Source organism: Carcharodon carcharias, chromosome 3, assembly GCF_017639515.1.
Source record: "Carcharodon carcharias isolate sCarCar2 chromosome 3, sCarCar2.pri, whole genome shotgun sequence".
NCBI classification, from domain to species: Eukaryota; Metazoa; Chordata; class Chondrichthyes; order Lamniformes; family Lamnidae; genus Carcharodon; species Carcharodon carcharias.
The window spans coordinates 66,199,988-66,219,534 of record NC_054469.1 but is presented as its reverse complement, the minus strand read 5'-3'; the positions used below and the strand labels follow the sequence as shown (position 1 = coordinate 66,219,534).

Sequence of the window (19,547 nt, the reverse complement as noted above, 5' to 3'; positions counted from 1 at the left end):
TCCTGGTACCAGCACATCCCCAAAATACCTCAAAAAGGTCTTGGTTAAGAGAAGCAATAGAATGGTAGGAATGAGAAACTATGCAGAATTAGTCCGTAGTTTTAATAGCCTCCTAAGTGTATTTTTTCCTGCTGAACAATCCTTCAATAATTGTTGGAATGTTGTCTGTTTACCTTAAACAGAATACCAATTGCAGTTTTACAGTTTCCAGAACAAAAGTATAATGTGTCTCTGAAACACAACTGCAATGACCTGTATCCATCATTTTCCAGCTATAAACTTGTCTCTATTTCAGACGCGTGTGTACTCTGGGATAATAAATTACAAAATACCCTGTTGGTCGCTGCAAAGGAGTTGTTTTCATCCAGCTCGGTAATGTCCTCAAGGTTATGATCATCATAAAGGGCAGTGACTTGGCTGATGAGGGAAAGGAATGCATTGGTACGAGGCAGTTATAGCTTGTGAACAGTTGCAATCTAGAGCAGCTACAGTGTGCTGCCATACAATGGAATGCCCTGTCTCCTAATATCTGATACCCTACATAGGGGCATACAGTTGAAGTGTATGCTGGACTTTTGTTAACACCAAGTCATGAAGGGTAAAGTTGTTTTTTGTGGTGGAAAGTATGTGCTTGCATAGTATTACTAATAATATAAAAAACAGTTTCTAATCTAGAATTAGCCAGATGATATTTATGCATATTGTACATTTTGGCTGGTTATAGTTATGAAGCAATTGGGTGCTTTTGCATTCTGCTAATCATGGTGATGCTAACTCAGAACCTTCCTGTATGCTGAGCTGGGATCCAGATGTTCATAGTTTCTTCAAGTCATCCAAGAGCATTTCTACACTGGTTCCATTCCCCTGTAACCTGTGGAGCATTCTTTAATGCGTAGTTTCTAGCCAATTCTGGGCCTCACACTTGAAGGATGTCAAGGCCTTCAAGAAGATGCTGAAAAGATTTACAATAATGTTGCAAGGAGTAAGGAACTTCACTTACATGGAGAGATTGGAGAAGGTGAAGTTGTTTTCCTTAGAGCAGAGACAATTGAAAGGAGAATTTGATAGAGCTGTTCAAAATCATGAATGGTGTTGATAGAGTAAATAAGAAGAAATTTCTTCCAGTGGATGAAGGGTTGATAAGCAGAGGACACAGATTTAAGGTGATTGGTAAAGGTAACATGTTGTGACCTGGAATGTATGACCTGAAAAGGTAGCGGAAGCAGAGTTTATAATAGTGTTCAAAAGAGAATTGGATAAACACTTGAAAGGATATAAAAAATTACAGGGCTATGGGAAAGGGCTAAATTGTTTAAAGTGCTTTCCCAAAGTACAGGCTCAACATATTGAATGGCCTCCTGTGTAGTATTGTTCAATAGTTCTATGAATAATGGTTCTTCTTTCTGCTTCTCTTATGTTACATTGGGCTACCAATGCTGTGTGACCATCTTCATATCAACCATTATTTTTGGATTTGGTGGGTGATTTTACAACCAGATCTTCCTTCCTGCCAATAACAAGTCCTGGAATGGGACTTGAACAAGGGGCCTTCAGAGGCAGGAGAGCTACCCACCGAGCCATTCTAGCTCCCTAATGGCTCTGTGATTAATATATAACAAAAAGTGCAGTGGTACCTACACTGACTTCTGGACACTGCTGCACACACCTCTCCAGTCTGAAAACAACTGATCATCACTATTCTCTGTTTTCTGTCCCTTAGTCAATTTTGTATCAATATTGCTCTTTAAGTTCATAGGTTTCAATTTGTGGTACTTTATCAAAAGTCTTTTCAATGTTCCTAAATACAGCAACCACACTACCTTCATCCACCCACTTTGTTACTTCATCAAAGATCTCTATCAAGTTAATCAAACACTTCTATTTGCCTTTAGCAAATTTGCGCTGGCTTTCATTTATTAATCATATTTGTCCAAGGACCAATGAATTTTACCCCTGATTAATGTCTCTAAAAGTTTCCCCACACTGAAGCTAGGCTGACAGACCTGTAAATGCAGAGTTTAGCCCTCTCTGTCCTTTCTTGAACAGCCATGGAACCTTTCATTCCACTGGTACCATTCCCATCTCAGACAATGCCTTCTAAGCCAACGACCACTACCATCTAGAAGGACAAGGGCAGCAGATGCATGGGAACACCACCACTTGCAAGTTCCCCTCCTAGTCACACAATATCCTGACTGTGAAATATATCGCTGTTCCTTCACTGTCACTCGGTCAAAATCCTGGAACTCCCTCGCTAACAGCACAGCGGGTGTACCTACATCACATGGACTGCAGCGGTTCAAGAACATCTTCTCAAGGACAATTAAGGATGGACAATAAATGCTGACCTAGCCAGCAAAGCCCACATCCCATGAATAAATATTTTAAAAATTATCTAAGAAGGATTGGAAGATTGTGGTCAGAGCCTCCACGATTTCCAACCTTGCATCCCTCCACAATCTAGAATGCATCCCATCCAGGCAGAGTGACTTTTCTACAGTGATTACTGCCAACCTTTTAAGTACCTCTTCTTTACCTATTTTCATCTTATCCAATTTCTCTACTACGTCTTCCTGTATTGTGATAATGGCAGCACCACCACCACCAACCGCCCCCCCCCCCCCGGCTTTTTTATTGAAGATAGATGCAAAGTATTTATTTAGTACCTACAACTAGATCTCTTTTTTGGTCCATAATCAACCATCCCCTTTCTTTGACTACTCTTTTACTATTTATATGTTTATAAAAGACATTTGCTTTCTCTTTTATGCTACTTGCTAATCTTTTCTCATTGTTCCTCATTTCATTTTTCAGTTTTCTGCTGTATATTTGCATTCAGCTTGATTCTCTACTGAATTATGAATCTGCTATTTATCATGAGCTTCCTTTTTCTGTTTCATTTTAATCTCTATTATCTTCAGCCATCCAAGGAGCTCTAGCCTTTCCTCCTTCCTTGTGGGCCTGTGTCAATTTGTACATGAATTATCTCTTCTTTGAAGGTCTCCCATTGCTCATTTGCTGATCTACCTGCCAATCTTTGCCTCCAATCTACCTGGACCAGATCCCCTTTAAACTCACTGAGGTCAGATTAATATTTTCATGTTTGACTTTCCCTTGTATTTTTCCATAACTACTCTAAACCTAATGATATTGTGATCTGTTTCCCAAATGCTGTCCCAAATATACTGAACTTGTCCCACCACCAGAACTAGATCCAACACTGCTTTCTTCCTTTTTGTGATGGGAACATATTAATCAAGAAAGTTCTCTTGTAGACGTTTTAGAAATTCCTTCCCGCCTGTCTCTTTAACACCTTTGTTTTACCAGTTTTTATGAGGATAATTGTAATCCTGCCTTTCACTGCATTATTCTATCTGAAAATTACCTGCAAATTTGCTCGTCCATCTGGTTCCCACTATTCGGTAGCCTATAGTGTATCCCCGGTGGTCTCTTATTGTTCCTTAATTCTAACTCAATAGATTCTGTCTTTGAATCCATCCTCAAGTAGACCATCCCTATCTGGTGCTGCAAAGATATATTTGATCACTACTCTCTTTTTGTTCCTTTCTTAGCATTCCTAAATATGTGTTGGCAGGAATAGATGCCTATTCCTCTCCTTAGTTGAGCCAGATCTCTTTTATTTCCACTATATCATAATCTCATCTGGCTACTTATGCCTGCAGTTCCCATGTTTGTCACACTCTGAGCATTCAAGCACATGTACTCTAAATCCATTGTGGTCTGCCACACGCCCCCAACCCCCACCCCCCTCCCCCCTCATATTTCTGAACTATTCTTTGTTTTAGTGCTGTTTTCCCTCCTGGCCCTCTGAGTATTTTGCATCTCTTCTCCAATACCTCATGTTGGTGGACCCTAAATCCCTGGGCCCATCACCTCCACCCCGCCCCGACCCACAGTCAAACTAGTGTTAGAATCATATCTCTCGACTGAATAGTTCTTTTGCAAAATGGAAGGACATGGGATAATCTGTACATTTGGAAGCTGACTTTTTTTTTAAAAAGGTCATAAATTCACCTTGCAACTGTCAACAAGCAGGCCTCTTCCAATAAATTACCTGACTTTATGGTCCTTGAGGAAGAGCTGGTTATTTATTTGAACTGTGATCACTTTAATTGATGGGGGCAACAGTTGGTAACTTGCTGGAAATCACATAGGAGAGAGAAAAAAACTTAATTTGGGAACCTGCTGGTTTTAAAGGCAGTCTTGTTGGGAAACAAGCTTAAGAAGGAAGATTGCGCTAGCTGGCTCCCTCTCTCTACCTTGCCTAAAGTTGTGTGTGGCTATCAACCTGTAGCCTGAGAACCCTCATCTGAGTGTAACTAATCTGCATTTGGACCTGCAAAACTGAGACCAGTCAGTGAGAACTTCCAGACATCACCAGAACCAGCAGCTATCTTCACACAAGAGCACTCCAGGTTGACAGCACCGAAACCCTGCGGACTTTATCCTTTATTCTATAACACCCATCCTCAAAAGCCCATCTCGGCAAAGAGACTCTATCTGTTTGTCCTTTGTTCGTCTGTTTGTGTGTGTCTGTGTGTTTATTGGGGGGGATTCTTTAGGAAGAGATAGATATATATACTTCACGATTACAATTGTGTGATAACCAGTACTTGTAACTCGTTAAAAAGAAGTTTCATTTTATAATAAACAGTCGTTCTGAGTTTATTGAAAGAAGCCTGGTAGGAGGCTTTTTTATTCTGGGCACCAGCAGGGGAAATAGACGATTGGCAACTTTGATGAGAAAATTAAACTTTTAGATGAATGCCTGCAGAGTAGTGGGGCTAGATCATACGTGCAAACCTCCCATCCCGGTCATAACATTAGCTTAAACACTTTCCCACAACACTAGTTAAACTCCATGTGAGGATGTTGGTCCCAGCACTCTAGCGATGCACCCCACCTCCCTTTATCTCATATCTGGTCCCAATGCACCAAGAATATGATGTCTTCCCTCCTGCACCATTTCTCCAGCCATATGTTAACCTATTTTATCTCACTGCTCCTAAACTCACTGGTACATGGCAGTCTGAGTAATCCAAAATGACTACTTTCAAGGTCCTGCTTTATAGCTCCCCTCCCCAGCTCCTGAAGTTCTGCCTGTAGACCTCAAACCTATTCTTATTTATGCCATTGATTACAACGTGGACCATGGTTTCTGGCTTTCCCTTTGTCCCCACAAAATGTCCTGCACCCATTCAGTGATGGTCTTTACCCTGGCATTAACACACCATCAGGTCGGCGGTTTCAAAAATGCCTGTGTCATTCATCAAATCCCCAGTGACCACAAGCACCTCTATCCTTTGCTGTAGCCCCTGCCCCCATCCCATGTAGTCGTTTACCCAACAAAGTTCTGCACATGCTCTCGACAGCATGAAGTGCCAGCACCCTCACCGGTATTTAGCACTGAGAGTGCCACACTCCTGAAGGACTCCTGCATTTCCCTGTTTCTTTATACCCTTTTGTATGGTCACCCATATGATGAATTCTGTGGAGCTGCAAGGTGACCACCTGCTGGAACCATGCACTGCAGGAATTTATCAGCCTGCAATATGTCCTACAGTAACACCTGTTGCTCCTCAAGCTCAGAAATCCCAAGCTTAAGTTTGACTAACCGGAGGCACTTCTGCTTATTCAGCCTGACGTTGTCATGTGGCACAGAAATTAGAGGCAACAGTTCTCGGCTGTCACAAGATTTTATTTAAATGTATTATTTAGTTATTTATGTATCTAGATTTTTATTTAATGCATTTCATATCCCTTTAATGTTAGTATCCTCTAATTAATTTTTAATTTTATCTGTTTAGATCTAATTAATTATTCTGGTTATTGGTATATTTACTTATTTACTGTTGCTACTTGGTTTAAATTATAGTTCATAGCACTTCCTTCCCCTTCTGCACCGAATTCCCACTCTCCCCAAATTCCTGTCATCACTCTGCTTAGAAAGCAACTCCATTGAACTAATTCACACAACTCTCACTCAGCTTAATTGTCTATAAAGCGCTTTGGAATATGCTCAGGTTGAGTTTAGGGCAGGAGACGCCTATTCAAAAGTGACAGGTCTCCTCTCAATAAGAATGGGACCACCCAAAAGGAAATAAACGGTAAAAACTGGGAAATAAAAATACTGGTCTGAACTGGTCTTGTATACTTTAAAAAGGAATACCAATAAAAACTGGGAGATAAGAGTACTGGTCCAAACTGTTTTCTCCTCCTGGGCAATGGTCTTGTGAAGAGGTTCACTTGTGTACTTGACAAGGGTTTAAACCAATTAAGCAAAGGGTTGGCACTGGCATATAGAAGTAGAAAAGAGGAATGAAGTATATAAAGGCTTGAGAGTGTTGGATAGTATTAACATGTTAGATAGGAGCACACTAAGAAGGATTATGAGGAATAAAATGACAAGCTTTAGAATGGATATATGTAAATACACAAAATGTGGTGATAATGTCGGTGAGCTACAAGCACTTAGAGATTTCCATAGACCTTGAACAAACTCAGCATATTCCAAAGCGCTTTACAGACAATTAAATTGCTCTAGAGAGCTGGCATAGACTTGATGGGCTGAATTACCTCCTCCTGTGCCATAATGACTCTGATTCTAAATATGAGTCTTGGGGTTGAATTTTTAATCAAGGTTTCAAAACCTGACATGGTCCAAGCCAACCTGGGCTGCCCACGTTGCCGACTGGAAATCCCAGTTGGTGCAGGAATTGGTCCTTAATGGGCCCATAATTAAATTTAATTAAATTAGCAACCTGCTGCTTGCCGGCTGGCAACTGTTCCGACCCTGAGCCAGACTCTTTCAAAATGGGCCAGGATTGTGGTAGCAAACTTGTGCAGAAGTGGGGAATGCCAAATTGCAGGCTCGCTCGCTTCAGATCCAGACCCCAGCCTATTTTAAAAATCCAGTCATTGGCCCTTCTATGTTAGGATTTACCTGCTTTAACATCTAAATTGAAATTTCCTGCATGGTGGTGCATTGATGTTAGCAATTATCCCAGGTGGAAAATCACCAGCTAAGTACAAGTTAATTGCCTCATATCCAATGGGACAGAATTCTACAATGTCTGGATTCAAAGGTCTGTCCTGTTTCTGCATACGTGTGCACACGTGTAGGTGTACACATTTGGAGTTGTCTATAGATTTTTATATATTTGCTTATTTACTTCTGTGTAGCTGTTCTTCCCTAGTCACAGTGGTCATATGTAATCATGTTGAAAAAGAATATAAATAAATATTTTCATGTTTATATTGGAATATTCATTGCTAAATAGAATGTTAACCTTCTGACCTGGGGGAGGTAATTGCCATTTACGTCATTCCAGAACTAGTGTTAATTGAGATTATTGAATCTCAATAATACTTAAGATTAAAGTGCTTAGAGCGAAAAAAAATAAAGGTTGAGTCCCACCAAAAATGAAATGTCACAGTTGCTGAAGTAAGTAATAACATCCTGATGCAGAAAATTGCAATTTATATGTTAAATTAGGTAAATCCTAACAGAAAAAACAAGACTCACAATTGTATATAGTGCCTTTCTCAGCCTGAGGCTGTCCCAAAGTACTTTCAATCCACTTAAATAACTTTGAAATGTAGTCACTGTTGTAATGTAGGAAACGTAAACACATTATTTATATTAACATTACATTCAGAATCGGGTGAGAGTTAAGTGAATCTGCTAAATGGAGTGACTTGCTGAGATATTGGGTAATGAAGTACACTTCCTTGACAGTTACCCATATATCGTTGATTTCACAATTATGTTAAGCTAGTATTCTGTTAGACCATACACAAATATACATTTTTTTTTATATTCAGTGAGGACCAAGTAGCATTTTGCGATGTTCTTTCACACCCAGCACACACAAAAGCTCTCCTTCTGTACTTCAACCCTTCTGTGATTCTATATTATACTTTAAGGCATATCCTTGAGACTGTTGAGAGGTTACTTAAGCCACAACAGACCTGGGAAAGCCTGATACTGATACTAGATATAAAAGTGCACAAGCATTCTTAAGATATTAAAATCTGCAACTAACTGCTTTTAATGCTTTTCTGTGTTTTTTTACAATTTTTATGAAGTTTGGTATTGCTAAACTACCCCTTAGATCCATATATCACCACTGTTGCGAATCTCCAGAATTTGCTGGTAAATTTAGAGCTTTGCACCAGCAGTATTTTACCACCTCATTTTTTAAAAACATGTTGGATTTTCACATTAATTGCCCCTTAAACACGTCACAGAAAGTTAGATAAATAGTGTAAATACCCTTTTAGCAATGTTATCATTGTTAATGCAATGCCAATTGATCTTTCTGGCTCAGAAAGGGAAGAATTTAAAGTGTTCAGTCTCACCCCTGTATGTAATTTCTTCTAAGAGATTTTTGCATTTCTAATTTTTAATTTATATATTTGTATCTTCCTGTTCCTTTCTGCCTCTCTTTTTCTCTCTCTTAATCCAATTGTTTTTTCCCTCGCTTTATCTTACTTTCTGTACCCAAATTGACTCCAATTCACTTTTCTCCATTATTCTGCTCTTTTATCCTCAATCTTTAAATCTCATTGGTTAAGGAGATAGAATGTTGGTCACACCATTCACTAAGATCCTATTGCTCTTGCCATTCTGTTTATCAACTTGGACTTCCATCAAGTGACAGAACAAAAATATTTGTTCTGAAGGTTACAAGATAAAACCTAGCTGTGTATGTTGCCCCACTCCAGCAAGCTATAGCCCATTCTGTTTTTAGATGACATTGTTGAAGGGGGGAATGTTGGCCAGGACACTGAAAGAACCCTTTCATCTTTGATTAGTGCATGGAGTTTTGAGATTATGTGCACCAACAGAACAATCAAACAGAACCCCATTGCAGGGCAGAACCTTCAACAATATAGAATTCCTTCATTTTTCTCTAGAGTGTCAGCCTTGTTGATGAGTTGAAGTCCTGGTTTGGTGCATGTAAATTCATTACCTTTTGACTTAGAGCAGAGAGTGGTGCTTCATAATAAACAGAAAAAATCCTATGTATTTAAAATGTCTAACCTAAGCTTCAAGTTAGTTTTGTAACTGAAAATTAAGTTACCACAGACAAGACAGGACAAAGAGGGATTGAATTCATGAGTAGTCCCATGCATTAATCATAGATTCAGTTTCTGAGGTCCACTTGATTCCCAATACTTTTGTTACCTGACTGAGCTGTATCAACTCTCTTTTATCTTTGTCTTTTCACTGCCTAACTGAAATCTTGATAGAACATCCATCACTTTTTACTTCATTTCAGCTTTCTAAAATAAATATTCGCAGGATATATAAATAAATACTGTGGCTACAAGAGTAGGTCAGAGGCTGGGAATTCTGCAGCAAGTAACTCGCGTCCTGATTCCCCAAAGCCTGTCCACCAACCACAAGCCACAAATCAGGAGTGCAATGGGATAGTCTCCACTTGTCTGGATACGTGCAGCTCCAACAATGCAGAAGAAGCTCGACAACATCCAGTACAAAGCAGCCCACTTGATTGGCAACCCATTCACCACAATAAACATTCACTTACTCCACCACTGCCACACAGTGTGTACCATCTACAAGATACACAGCAGCACTTTCCAAATCCGTGACCTCTACCACCTAGAAGAACAAGAGCAGCAGGCACACAGGAGTATCTCCATCCGCAAATTTCCCTCCAATTCACGCACCATCCTGACTTGGAACTACAGTAAGTCCTCACTTGAAGGTGTGGTTGTGTCCCTGAAAATCAATAAGTGAAATGACTAAGTACAACATTGGTTCCCATAGGAATCAGTGTTCAAATGGCAGTTAGGTTTTGTATGACCTTCCTTATCAGGAAAAGATAAATATTAAAACATTATACCCTCCAAGCTGAAATATTTTACATTGCTAAATTCCTACACTAAATGAAATAACTTTGAAATAAAATAAATTAAAAAATATAAAGGAAAACGTATCTTTCTACTTACAGTACCTCCTGCTTCCTGAACCTACTGCCCCCTGGTCCTCCTGTACCTCCTGGTTGCTGCAGACCCTTGCCCTCCCCAGCCTCAAAGTTGTGGTCTCTGCCCTCTCCGCTCTCTGAACTGCGGCCTCACCTCTTCCCTCGTCCCTCAGAGTTGTGGCCCCTTCCTGTCCCTGACCTCAGTCTTGTTGCCTTTCCCCCCTCTGGCATCCTGACTCACCCTCTCTCCATTTCCTTCTCCTGGACCTGCATTCCCATTCAAGATCCAGGTCTGATCTGAAGCCGAAGCGCTGATGTTGTGGAAGTATGAGTCCCGATGATGCAGAATTGCCGAGCTGGAGCCACTACAGTCCATGTTTTTTTTCAAAATGCTCATGCCTCACTGCTCTTCTCCCAAACCCTTGCTGGCAAGTGCATTTAAAAAAAAACATAGGTTATAGCAGCCCCAGCTTGGTTCTTCTGTACTATCGGGACTCATATTTCCACAACGTCTGAGCTCTGGTTTTGGATCAGATCTGGATCTTCAACCAGATTGCAGATTCAGGAGAGAGAAACGGTGAGAGGGTGAGTCAGGGAATGGGAGGTTTGGCCAGTGGGTGGGTCAGAAAGGGTGGAGAGGCTACATCCCTGAGGTCAGAAAGGGTGGAGAGGCTACAACTTGAGTAGCAGGGAGGAGAGAGACTGCAACCAGAGGTCAGGGAGGGGAGAGGCCAAAACCAGAGATTGAGGAGGGGTGAGGCTGCAACTCGGGGAGCAGGGAAGGGAGAGGCTGCAACTCGGAGGTCGGGGGTTGGGGGGGGGTGTTGTGGAAGGCGTAACTCGGAGGTCGTGGGGGGGGAGCGGCCTCAACATGGAGATCGGTGAGGGGAGAGGCCACCACACGGAGGATGGGGCACAGGGAGAGGCCGCTTCAGAATGGCAGTAATCGGGTCTCACAGGCGCTCAACAAAATTACAGGCCCCATTAACTGGCTGATGTTAAAGTGAAACAACATTAAATGGGACTGTGTTAAATGAGGACTTAATTTATATCAGCGTTCCTTCACTGTCACTGGGTCAAAATCCTGGAATTCCCTTCACCAGATGGACTGCGGTGGTTCAAGAATATCACCACTCCTTTGCTGTGGCTGAAGCTCCATCCCTAACGGCACTGTGGGTATACCTACACCACAAAGACTGCAGTGTGCCACCACCTTCTCAAAGGCAACTCAGAATGGGCAATAAATACTGGCTTTACCATTGATGCCCAATCCTAAGAATGTTATGGCACAGCCAATGGTAAATGCTGAGGTGCTCAAATCCCAAAGAGAAACTTGAAACAACTGCTACAACTGTTTTGCAATTTGCATAAATTTCAAAATATGTGCCTTGAATTCAGTAGTAATAAGACCACTGAGCCATATAGCTTTCTTACAAAGCTAAATTAAACCTTTATTAATAGAAGAAATGACTTTGAGCACACAAATAGATCTACGAATTACTATTATGATAACTTATCGCCTAATTACTCTAACACCCAGTTATACTTTCGTTAAGACAACAGAAAGACAAAAAGGGAAAAATGTTCCCCCATTGGGAGGGAAGTGCGGGAGCAGGCGCGGGCGGGCGTGCCTCCCATTGGTGCCCCCGATCTGGGGCGCACCACCATTTTATGAGGCCCGCCCAGCGTGATTTCCACCAGGAAGCACTATGAGCTCCCTGTGCAGGCAGTGGGGGGGATTCCCTCAGCCGGGAGTGCGGTCTTTTGCGCATGTGCTCAATAGAGCGCACAGACTCCCTGAGGCTAAGTGCTGCTTCAGGGAGATCAGCTCTGATTTAAAACTTTCATTAAACATGTTTAAAAATTTTCCCTGCCATGACCCCTTATGTGTCACTGTCACATGTGTTGGGACGTGTCCATAAGTTTTATTGAAACCATTCTTAAAGATTTAAATACCCTCATGAAACTTCATCCCGCCCTTAGATGAGGTTTCATGCTTTTTCCGAAGCCCGCCAGGGCTCCCGGCCTCCCCGCCAACCTTAAGATTGAACAGGCAGGTCCATTACTTTATCAATGGCCTCAATAGGCTGTTGACAGGTCGGTGGGCACACAGCTGACTTGGCTGTGCCCCTGCTGACCTGAAAATGGAAATGACCCGGTGTAATGTCAGGAGTTCCACCCGACGTCTTCCCGCGTCATTTTATGCATTGGCGTGTGGGCCACGCCCCTGCCCACCAACAGGTAGATCCTGTCCATAGATTTTAAAAGGCCCAGGCAAAGAAACACAATTCAAAGTGAGTTTTCTTAACTTCAGTTCTATGTAGGCTGCAGCTTGAGGCTTAGATGCTGAATGGTTTCACACTTGTTAGATCTTAGAATGCCTACCCTTACACACAGCTTTCACTCCTTTATACATATTTTCCCCTGTTAATGCAAATTCCCATTGTTTCACTATGTCTTTGGACTTTACCTCTCTGATAATAAAAATCTCTCGTAGTACCAATTTTACCAGTAACCTTTGGGAAAAATAAACACACTGTTTCTTACATTGTTCCCCCCTTCTTTGAAAACAACCTTGCCTGGTTTATTTAAAAATGTTCCCTTTACCCCTATGTTTATCTATTTAACATTTCAAACCTAGCTTATCTTCTAATACATCAAAGCCTTCAGACCAGCTGCCTTTAATTCAATTAAGTGACACACACACAGACACAGACCCCACTATTATTCTACAATAAATTCTGCTAACATTGAGAATTGTTATATCTTCCTGATGAGAACAATGATAATAGTTAGCATACGCAACTACTTTCACCTAATTTTAACATTACCCTGTGGATTTAGTTCCATTAAATAAAGTGATTTACTTTACAGCTTTGCTAAAGCATTTATATTTACAATCTTAACCCATTTGTTCCCTTTCTGATGCTAAAGGACCTGCTGTGCATTTCCAGAATTTTCTATTTTATTTCAGATTTCCAATGGCTGCACTTTCGTTTTAGTCCCTCCTTTCACCTCTATTTTTTTTAAGAAGTGTCTCAGTGCTGCTGTAGGGTGATTTCGTTTCTTTTTTACTTCCCTATTAACCCCTACCTTTCCCTAGACTAAAGACAACTGACCTGTACCTTTACTAAATCATCAGTATGAAGTGCAAGTAAGATAGGACTCAAAGGATCTCCTGACAACTTGCTATTTTAATCTATCTGCTCTCTGCCTCTTCCAACTGCATCCATCACCCACCCAGCACTGCCCCCTCTCCCTCCAAGCATTAAAGGACCTCATACCATGATATCCAGAGTACTTCACCTTACTTATCTGTGACACACTTCCAGTGTGTTGTGCTATCATAAAAACCATATCAATTTCTGACCTGTTCAAAATAATGCATTAATTCAATTTAAATTGGTAATAAGTTAATGTTGGGTAATAATGGCCTCACTCTATTGAGAAAGATTGAACAGATGTATTATTTAAAATGCTGTTGTTTAAAAAATCTTGCTATTGTTTACTAACATTAGATAAATGTAGTATGACAATTCAAATAGCCTGTGTAAAGGATAATGGGACAGTCTGCTCTTTGACTTAAGTTTATTAATTTGATGCTAAAGAGGGTGAAGATGTCACACAATAATTAACCTTGGTTTCTGGGCATGGAAAGATCAAAAAAATATTCTAGGCTTCTAAATGGCAAGTTAAAGCTCTCCTAACTGCTGCTGTCCTAATCTTATCAACTCTAGTGTGCCATTGCATTGGTCGGTCATTACCTGCACTTCAACCTTTCAAGGAATGAGGCTTATATCTGGTGGGGTAGAAGGAATGGATGAATAAGTGAAGCTACTATTGTCCTGGTCTTCCAGACACCATTTTGGAGAAGACTGATAGCCCTGCCAGTATTGTAATGCAATAAGGTATTCTGCATTGATTTTTAGCTTCTCCGCAGCACAGCAAAGGCTATTTCATCTGAATGTGGAGAGCTATTTTGTCCTGCAGTTGAGCAGCAGCACTGAAGTGTGCAATGCAAAATTTCTACATGAATGTTCTAACTTGGTCATGCTTCACACTGAATTGATCAGAACATTTACTGTTTGGGGTTGTATTCTTGTTTAAAATGAACACACTTTAGCAAAAAGTAATTTAGCTTTATTAGGGGAATAAATCATTTAAAATATTAAAATTAGCAAGCAAATAGGAGGGGTGAAGTTGAGAAGTGTTTACATTTTTATTTAATGTTGTTCATGTATTTGCAGTCTTGAATTGACATGGTAATAATAACAGCACTTCTGACACCTGAGAATCTTTATTCTGTCTGTCAATAAACTTAAAACACACAACTAGTCTAGAAAGAATGTGTTACCAGCTTATATCATTTCATAAAGGACTTTGGCAACCCATTTTTTGTAATGTATGAGCTACTTCCACTGCACCACCCAGCTTGCATTGAGTTTCTGACCCCAGGTCATTTATTTAAATGAGAAACAGTAGCAGTACAATACCAAGCTCTGGGACACCTCTTCCGCCCTTCCACTTCCCTCCACTACCATCAGGTAACTCCTCTAATCAGTGTCTATTAGTTTCTACCCCTCAATTAGTGCCTTATCCATTCCCAGAGTTTACCCTGAATTTACCTAATGAGCTGGGCACAGTATGAGTGGACATAAGGATTGCAGATGAAATTTAATGCAGACACAAAGGACTGCACATCAGATGGGAAAATAAGCGTCACACTTAGTGAATGAATAGCATTGAAATTGCAACAGGTGAAGAGGACAAGGACCTGCAAGTCATAGTTGTGTCATTGCTCATAGCCTAAAAGTGCACAGCAGCAATCAACAAAGCAACTATAGCATTCACTACATAATCAAAAGAGTAGGGAACAAGCCAGTAATGATCAGAGTGTTTTGGTCAGAGTGCATTTTACATTGTGTTGAGACACAGGGCAAATATTGAAGCACTAGAGGCAATACAGAGATGAGCCATGAGATAGGTTCTTGGTGTTTATGATCTTGAGTTATGAGGAAAATCTGTTTTTAAGTTTGGAAAGGGGGTGTCGGAGGCGATTGTGGAAGGTATACAAAATGGTAAATGATATAGAAAAAGGTTAACCTGGAATGTTACTTCAAATCAAGTTGTGATAGTAAGACAAGGGCTCGATACTGGTAAACAGTAATTTTATATTTTAAGGCAGAGAGTAATCAGCACTTGGAATGGGCTACCCATAAGAATAGTGAAGGCAAAAACCGCGGATGCATTTTGAAACATTTGGAAATTTCAAAATAGGTAGACGAGTTGCTTCTGGGCAGATAGATGATAGTTCATCAGTGTTTCCTCATTCCGAATTTATCATGTCATCTACATGACTATTTTCTGGTGTTTAATGTTAATGGTTTTGAACCATACTGAGATTAGGAGCAAGAGACCTTTTTTAAGCATGTCAAAGAACCGGAGATGTCACACCACTGGCCCGGACTATGTCGGCCAAATGTTATATTTGTTGTAATGGACCATATTATAGGACAAATAACAGTTCGTCTGTTGTTTTAGTTATTGTGTTGAGGTTATTGTTCATGCCAGATTTATATCTGGTATTGTGTGGGTTACTCCATTTGCTGAGTCACTGCCACTTGACTATTTCAATTTGTTTAGCGCTATTCGAAAGAGAAGCATGCAGGCGCGTTAAATTGGATGTTACTGAAATCAAGAGGACACTGAAACCCGTCTTAATTGGGATTGCAAGGACCGTCTGGTAGCTGGATGAATTTTCAGTAACACTATAATTCTTTAAGTACAAGGTGCTTCTCGTCCACTAACATAAGATTACGGGAATCGAACCATTGCTGGAGAACTGGTTCCTGGAGTCGGCCATCGGCGTGTCACATTCCAGCACTTGCTGTTCATACCTCTCTCCTCGTAACCTAACGCTGTATGATGTCGATTAGTTCCACTTATTCATAATCGTATCACCAAGCCATGAAAATTTTGACAAATTGGTTTTCACCCATGCTTTCAAAATCATTATGTTGTAAGAAAGCAAACTGTGCGTTCAAGGATGTGCAAACTCTTCTGTAAATATACAGAAAAAAATTCACAGCACTGTCCAGGCGGCTCAGTATGTGTTACCAGAAACCTTTTCAACTATGTTTAGATTGAAGATGGAGATAATTGTTTTGATTTCCTATGATAAACTCCACCCGGTCAGCATCATTTACTGATCAGTCCGCTCAGCAAAACTTCATAGCTTGGGAGGGATGTGGCAGAATCCGGTGTTCGGACGGATGGTGCTGGGATTTTGCAGTTTAACCTTTCAAATTTGGGTTGATATGGTGTTACATTGGAGCCCACGTACCCTTTGAAACATGCAAAATGCTCTTCAATGAGCGGCAAAGAGTGTATAAATGAATATTAGCCTTAAAGGGCACTGGGACCACTGGGCGATGCACTGGAGTAAGGTTCACTGTTGAAACGATGGTGTAGACATTCATTTTCATATGTAATTTGTTTTTGATAGGACCATACTTGAGCAGGACAAACTGCTCGAATTTGCCAAACTGGGAAGTTACCTGGAGTATGATCTGTTCGGCTTTGAACTGCTGAATTACTCGTTTTGCCCTACCGTGGATATGCCCTGTGACATTGAACGGATCCATCGGTAGGTAGATACCTCGAACAGGTGTCGCATGGCTTTTATTGTGTTATGGGAAATATGTGTTAGTTTATTGAGTTAGAATGTATATCGATATAAAATTCTAAAGATGTATTTGATTTTTTTTTTACCATTTTTATTAACATTTCCTTCTCGAATTCTCGACAACGAGAATAGCTCTTGGAGCTTTTAAAGAAGGTCGATGTCTTAATACACATTTATATACATATAAATATATTAATTACCTTTCAATTAATTTCTATTGTCAAGTATTATCCACAAAGTAAACTGCCATTTCTAATTTTATGTTATAATATTTGAATAATGAAACTTAACAGTGCGAATTCTCAATTTAAAGGACACGACACTGGAACGAGTCTTAGAGTTTCCACAGTGTCCTATTGCGAAATTCTGAAATCAGAAAACTTTGTATAACACATTGGCTGTTAGCTGCAAAAGAGACGCGAATCCCTAGGACAGATTGGTGCTTCTCGCTGTTTGGTAGATCAGCTTTATTTTGATGTGGGAAACCAATTCAGTTCAACACTCGCTATATGTCAACGTGTTGAATACAAGAAGGCGTCATGTTTCAAAGAAAAGTTCACTTTCGCCTTATTATGAAACTGTCACCGAGAGTGCCCTCACACTTTAAGCAAAAGTTGTAAAGAGTAAATTTCCACGGAAAGGTAAAACAATATCTGTGAAACCGTGATCTGAACTAGGCTGGATTTTTATATATATATGTTCATTCGAGATGTGGGCGTCGCTGGCTGGCCCAGCATTTAATGCCCATCCCTAGCTGCCTTGGTTATTTATCATTCATTCCATCATTGCGACTTGCTGCTTGTTTTTACTGCAACATAATACTTACCACTGAAAGGAATGTTTACCTGAATATATTCAACAAGCTTGTGAGCTATTTCTGCATTTACTGCATTGCCCCAAGAATAAATAATGCCTTTCTTTTACCAAAAAAAGTGGGCGTTTTTGTTTCTAAATTCTATTGTCTTTTTGATACCATCGATTAATTCAACATTCACAACGCAAATCTCCTAATCTGACAGGAGGTAAATCGTTCTGGTGTTTCTTGTTTTGCTACAAGGGGCGAGTGAAGGAGGTAAAGCAGCTTCAGAAGTCGAGTCATTGGAAAAGTCCCACTCCGCCCTGCCTCAGCTTATCGGCTGCTGAAACCATCATTCGTGTCCTTGTTATCGCTAGACTTGATTATTCTAATTCACTCCTGCATTCTACCTTCGGTAAACATAAGCACATCCAAAACTCTGCTACTCATATATCCTATTTGGAAATAAGTGTCATTCATCCATCATCCCTGTGCTTGCTGACCAATATTGACTCCAGGTTCAGCAATACTTTGATTTTAAAATTCTCGTCCTTGTTTTCAAATCTGTCCCTGATCTCACCCCTCCCTACTCTGCAATCTCCTCCAGTGCTACAACCCTTTGAAATATCTGCTCCCATCCAATCCTGGCCTCTTGTGCATAGCTCTTTGTTGGTTGGTGATGCCTTCAGCTGACCAGGCCCTAAACTCTGGAGTTTCCTCTGTCTTTCTATTTCTCCCCCCTTTTAGGATACTGCTTCAAACCCAACTGTTTGACCGAGTTTTCAGTCGTGTGCTCTAATTTGGCCCTTATGTGGCTCAGTGCCGAATGTTGTTTGACAGTGCTCCTGTGAAGCGTTTTGGGACGCTTTCCTATATTAGAGGTGCATATAAATGCAGGTTATTCTAGTTAAGTGGTTCGAGTTCCTGTGCCATATACATTTTGCTTGAGGAGAGCTACTCTGCCTGACCATTATGCAAAACAAGTTCCAGAAAGAATGTAAGAAGTGTATTGCAGCTTGAAAGCTGACAAGCGTCCTGACTTGAATTGACCAGTATAGATTTGTATTTTCAGTATCCGTTTGCTGGTTGAAGAGGGTTACGGAGACAACGTGCTGATGGCCCACGATATTCACACCAAGAACAGGTTAACTAAGTACGGAGGGCACGGCTATTCCCACATCCTCACCAACATCGTTCCGCAAATGAAGCAGCGAGGCCTCTCCCAGTCTGCCATCGACAAGATGTTAGTGGAAAACCCGAAACGTTGGTTAACGTTCAAATAATTAAATAGACACTAGCTGATTCTTTGAAAGTAATTTACAGTTGATTTTAATCTCTATGCTTTCCAAGAGACTGATTTATAGTTGATTCTCTATAAAATCTTAATTCATAACACATAAAGGAAATGAAGTTTTCTTAGCCTGTGTTGGATTGCGCTGGGGAGCTGGGAAAAAAACGATGAACTTGCAACATCATGTGGAGTGCTTGTTTTGCGATATCTCTTTACTGTTTAGTTGCAGATAAGGGAACGTCGAGTAAAGGTAATGAGGCACATCATACAATTTGTTGCAGCATTTTCCGTAATAAGAAACGATTTAGAGCAATTAAGCAACCCACTTGGGGCTAATTTGACTTGGGCGATAAGTTCTCGATTTGTTGTCTGCATCCCACGGCGTGTTAAAATTGCTGCCAGGGCCAAGGCAGACGTCAATCATGCATGGAAGATAAATGTATGCAAGGTTTCTGTCTACATAACAATAGTGGCTTAAAAGTTACTTGTTGGTTGCAAAGCACTCTGAATCGTCCCGAGAAACTGATAGTGTTTAATAATACATGTTCGTTTTATGATTGAGCTTGGTGTTTGTTTCCGATCGATAACTATCATATTTAAATATTAGCACCATGTTTCAGCGCAAAGAGCAATCGAATCCTAATAAACAATTCATTTGAAATAAGGAACAGTCTGGTTGTCTCAAGCCTTCACTAGGAAATTAAAGTTTAAAGTGCATCTGTTGCTCAAGATTACTTTACTACTTGATTGAAATTTAATTGAGGGAAAATAATATCTTTTTATATTAACCTCTGACTCCAA

At 40.5% G+C, this 19,547-nt stretch overlaps 1 protein-coding gene across 1 annotated transcript in view; it reads left to right on the top strand.

The window, feature by feature from the left end:
* pter (phosphotriesterase related) overlaps positions 1-19,411 on the top strand; it is a 38,259-nt gene extending 18,848 nt beyond the window's left edge. Inside the window, exons 4-5 of the mRNA XM_041183111.1 lie at positions 16,480-16,620; positions 18,528-19,411. Coding sequence (XP_041039045.1) covers positions 16,480-16,620; positions 18,528-18,738 — 352 coding nt within the window. The 3' untranslated portion in view covers positions 18,739-19,411. The remainder of the gene's footprint in view (positions 1-16,479; positions 16,621-18,527) is intronic.
* Positions 19,412-19,547: the final 136 nt, after the last annotated feature.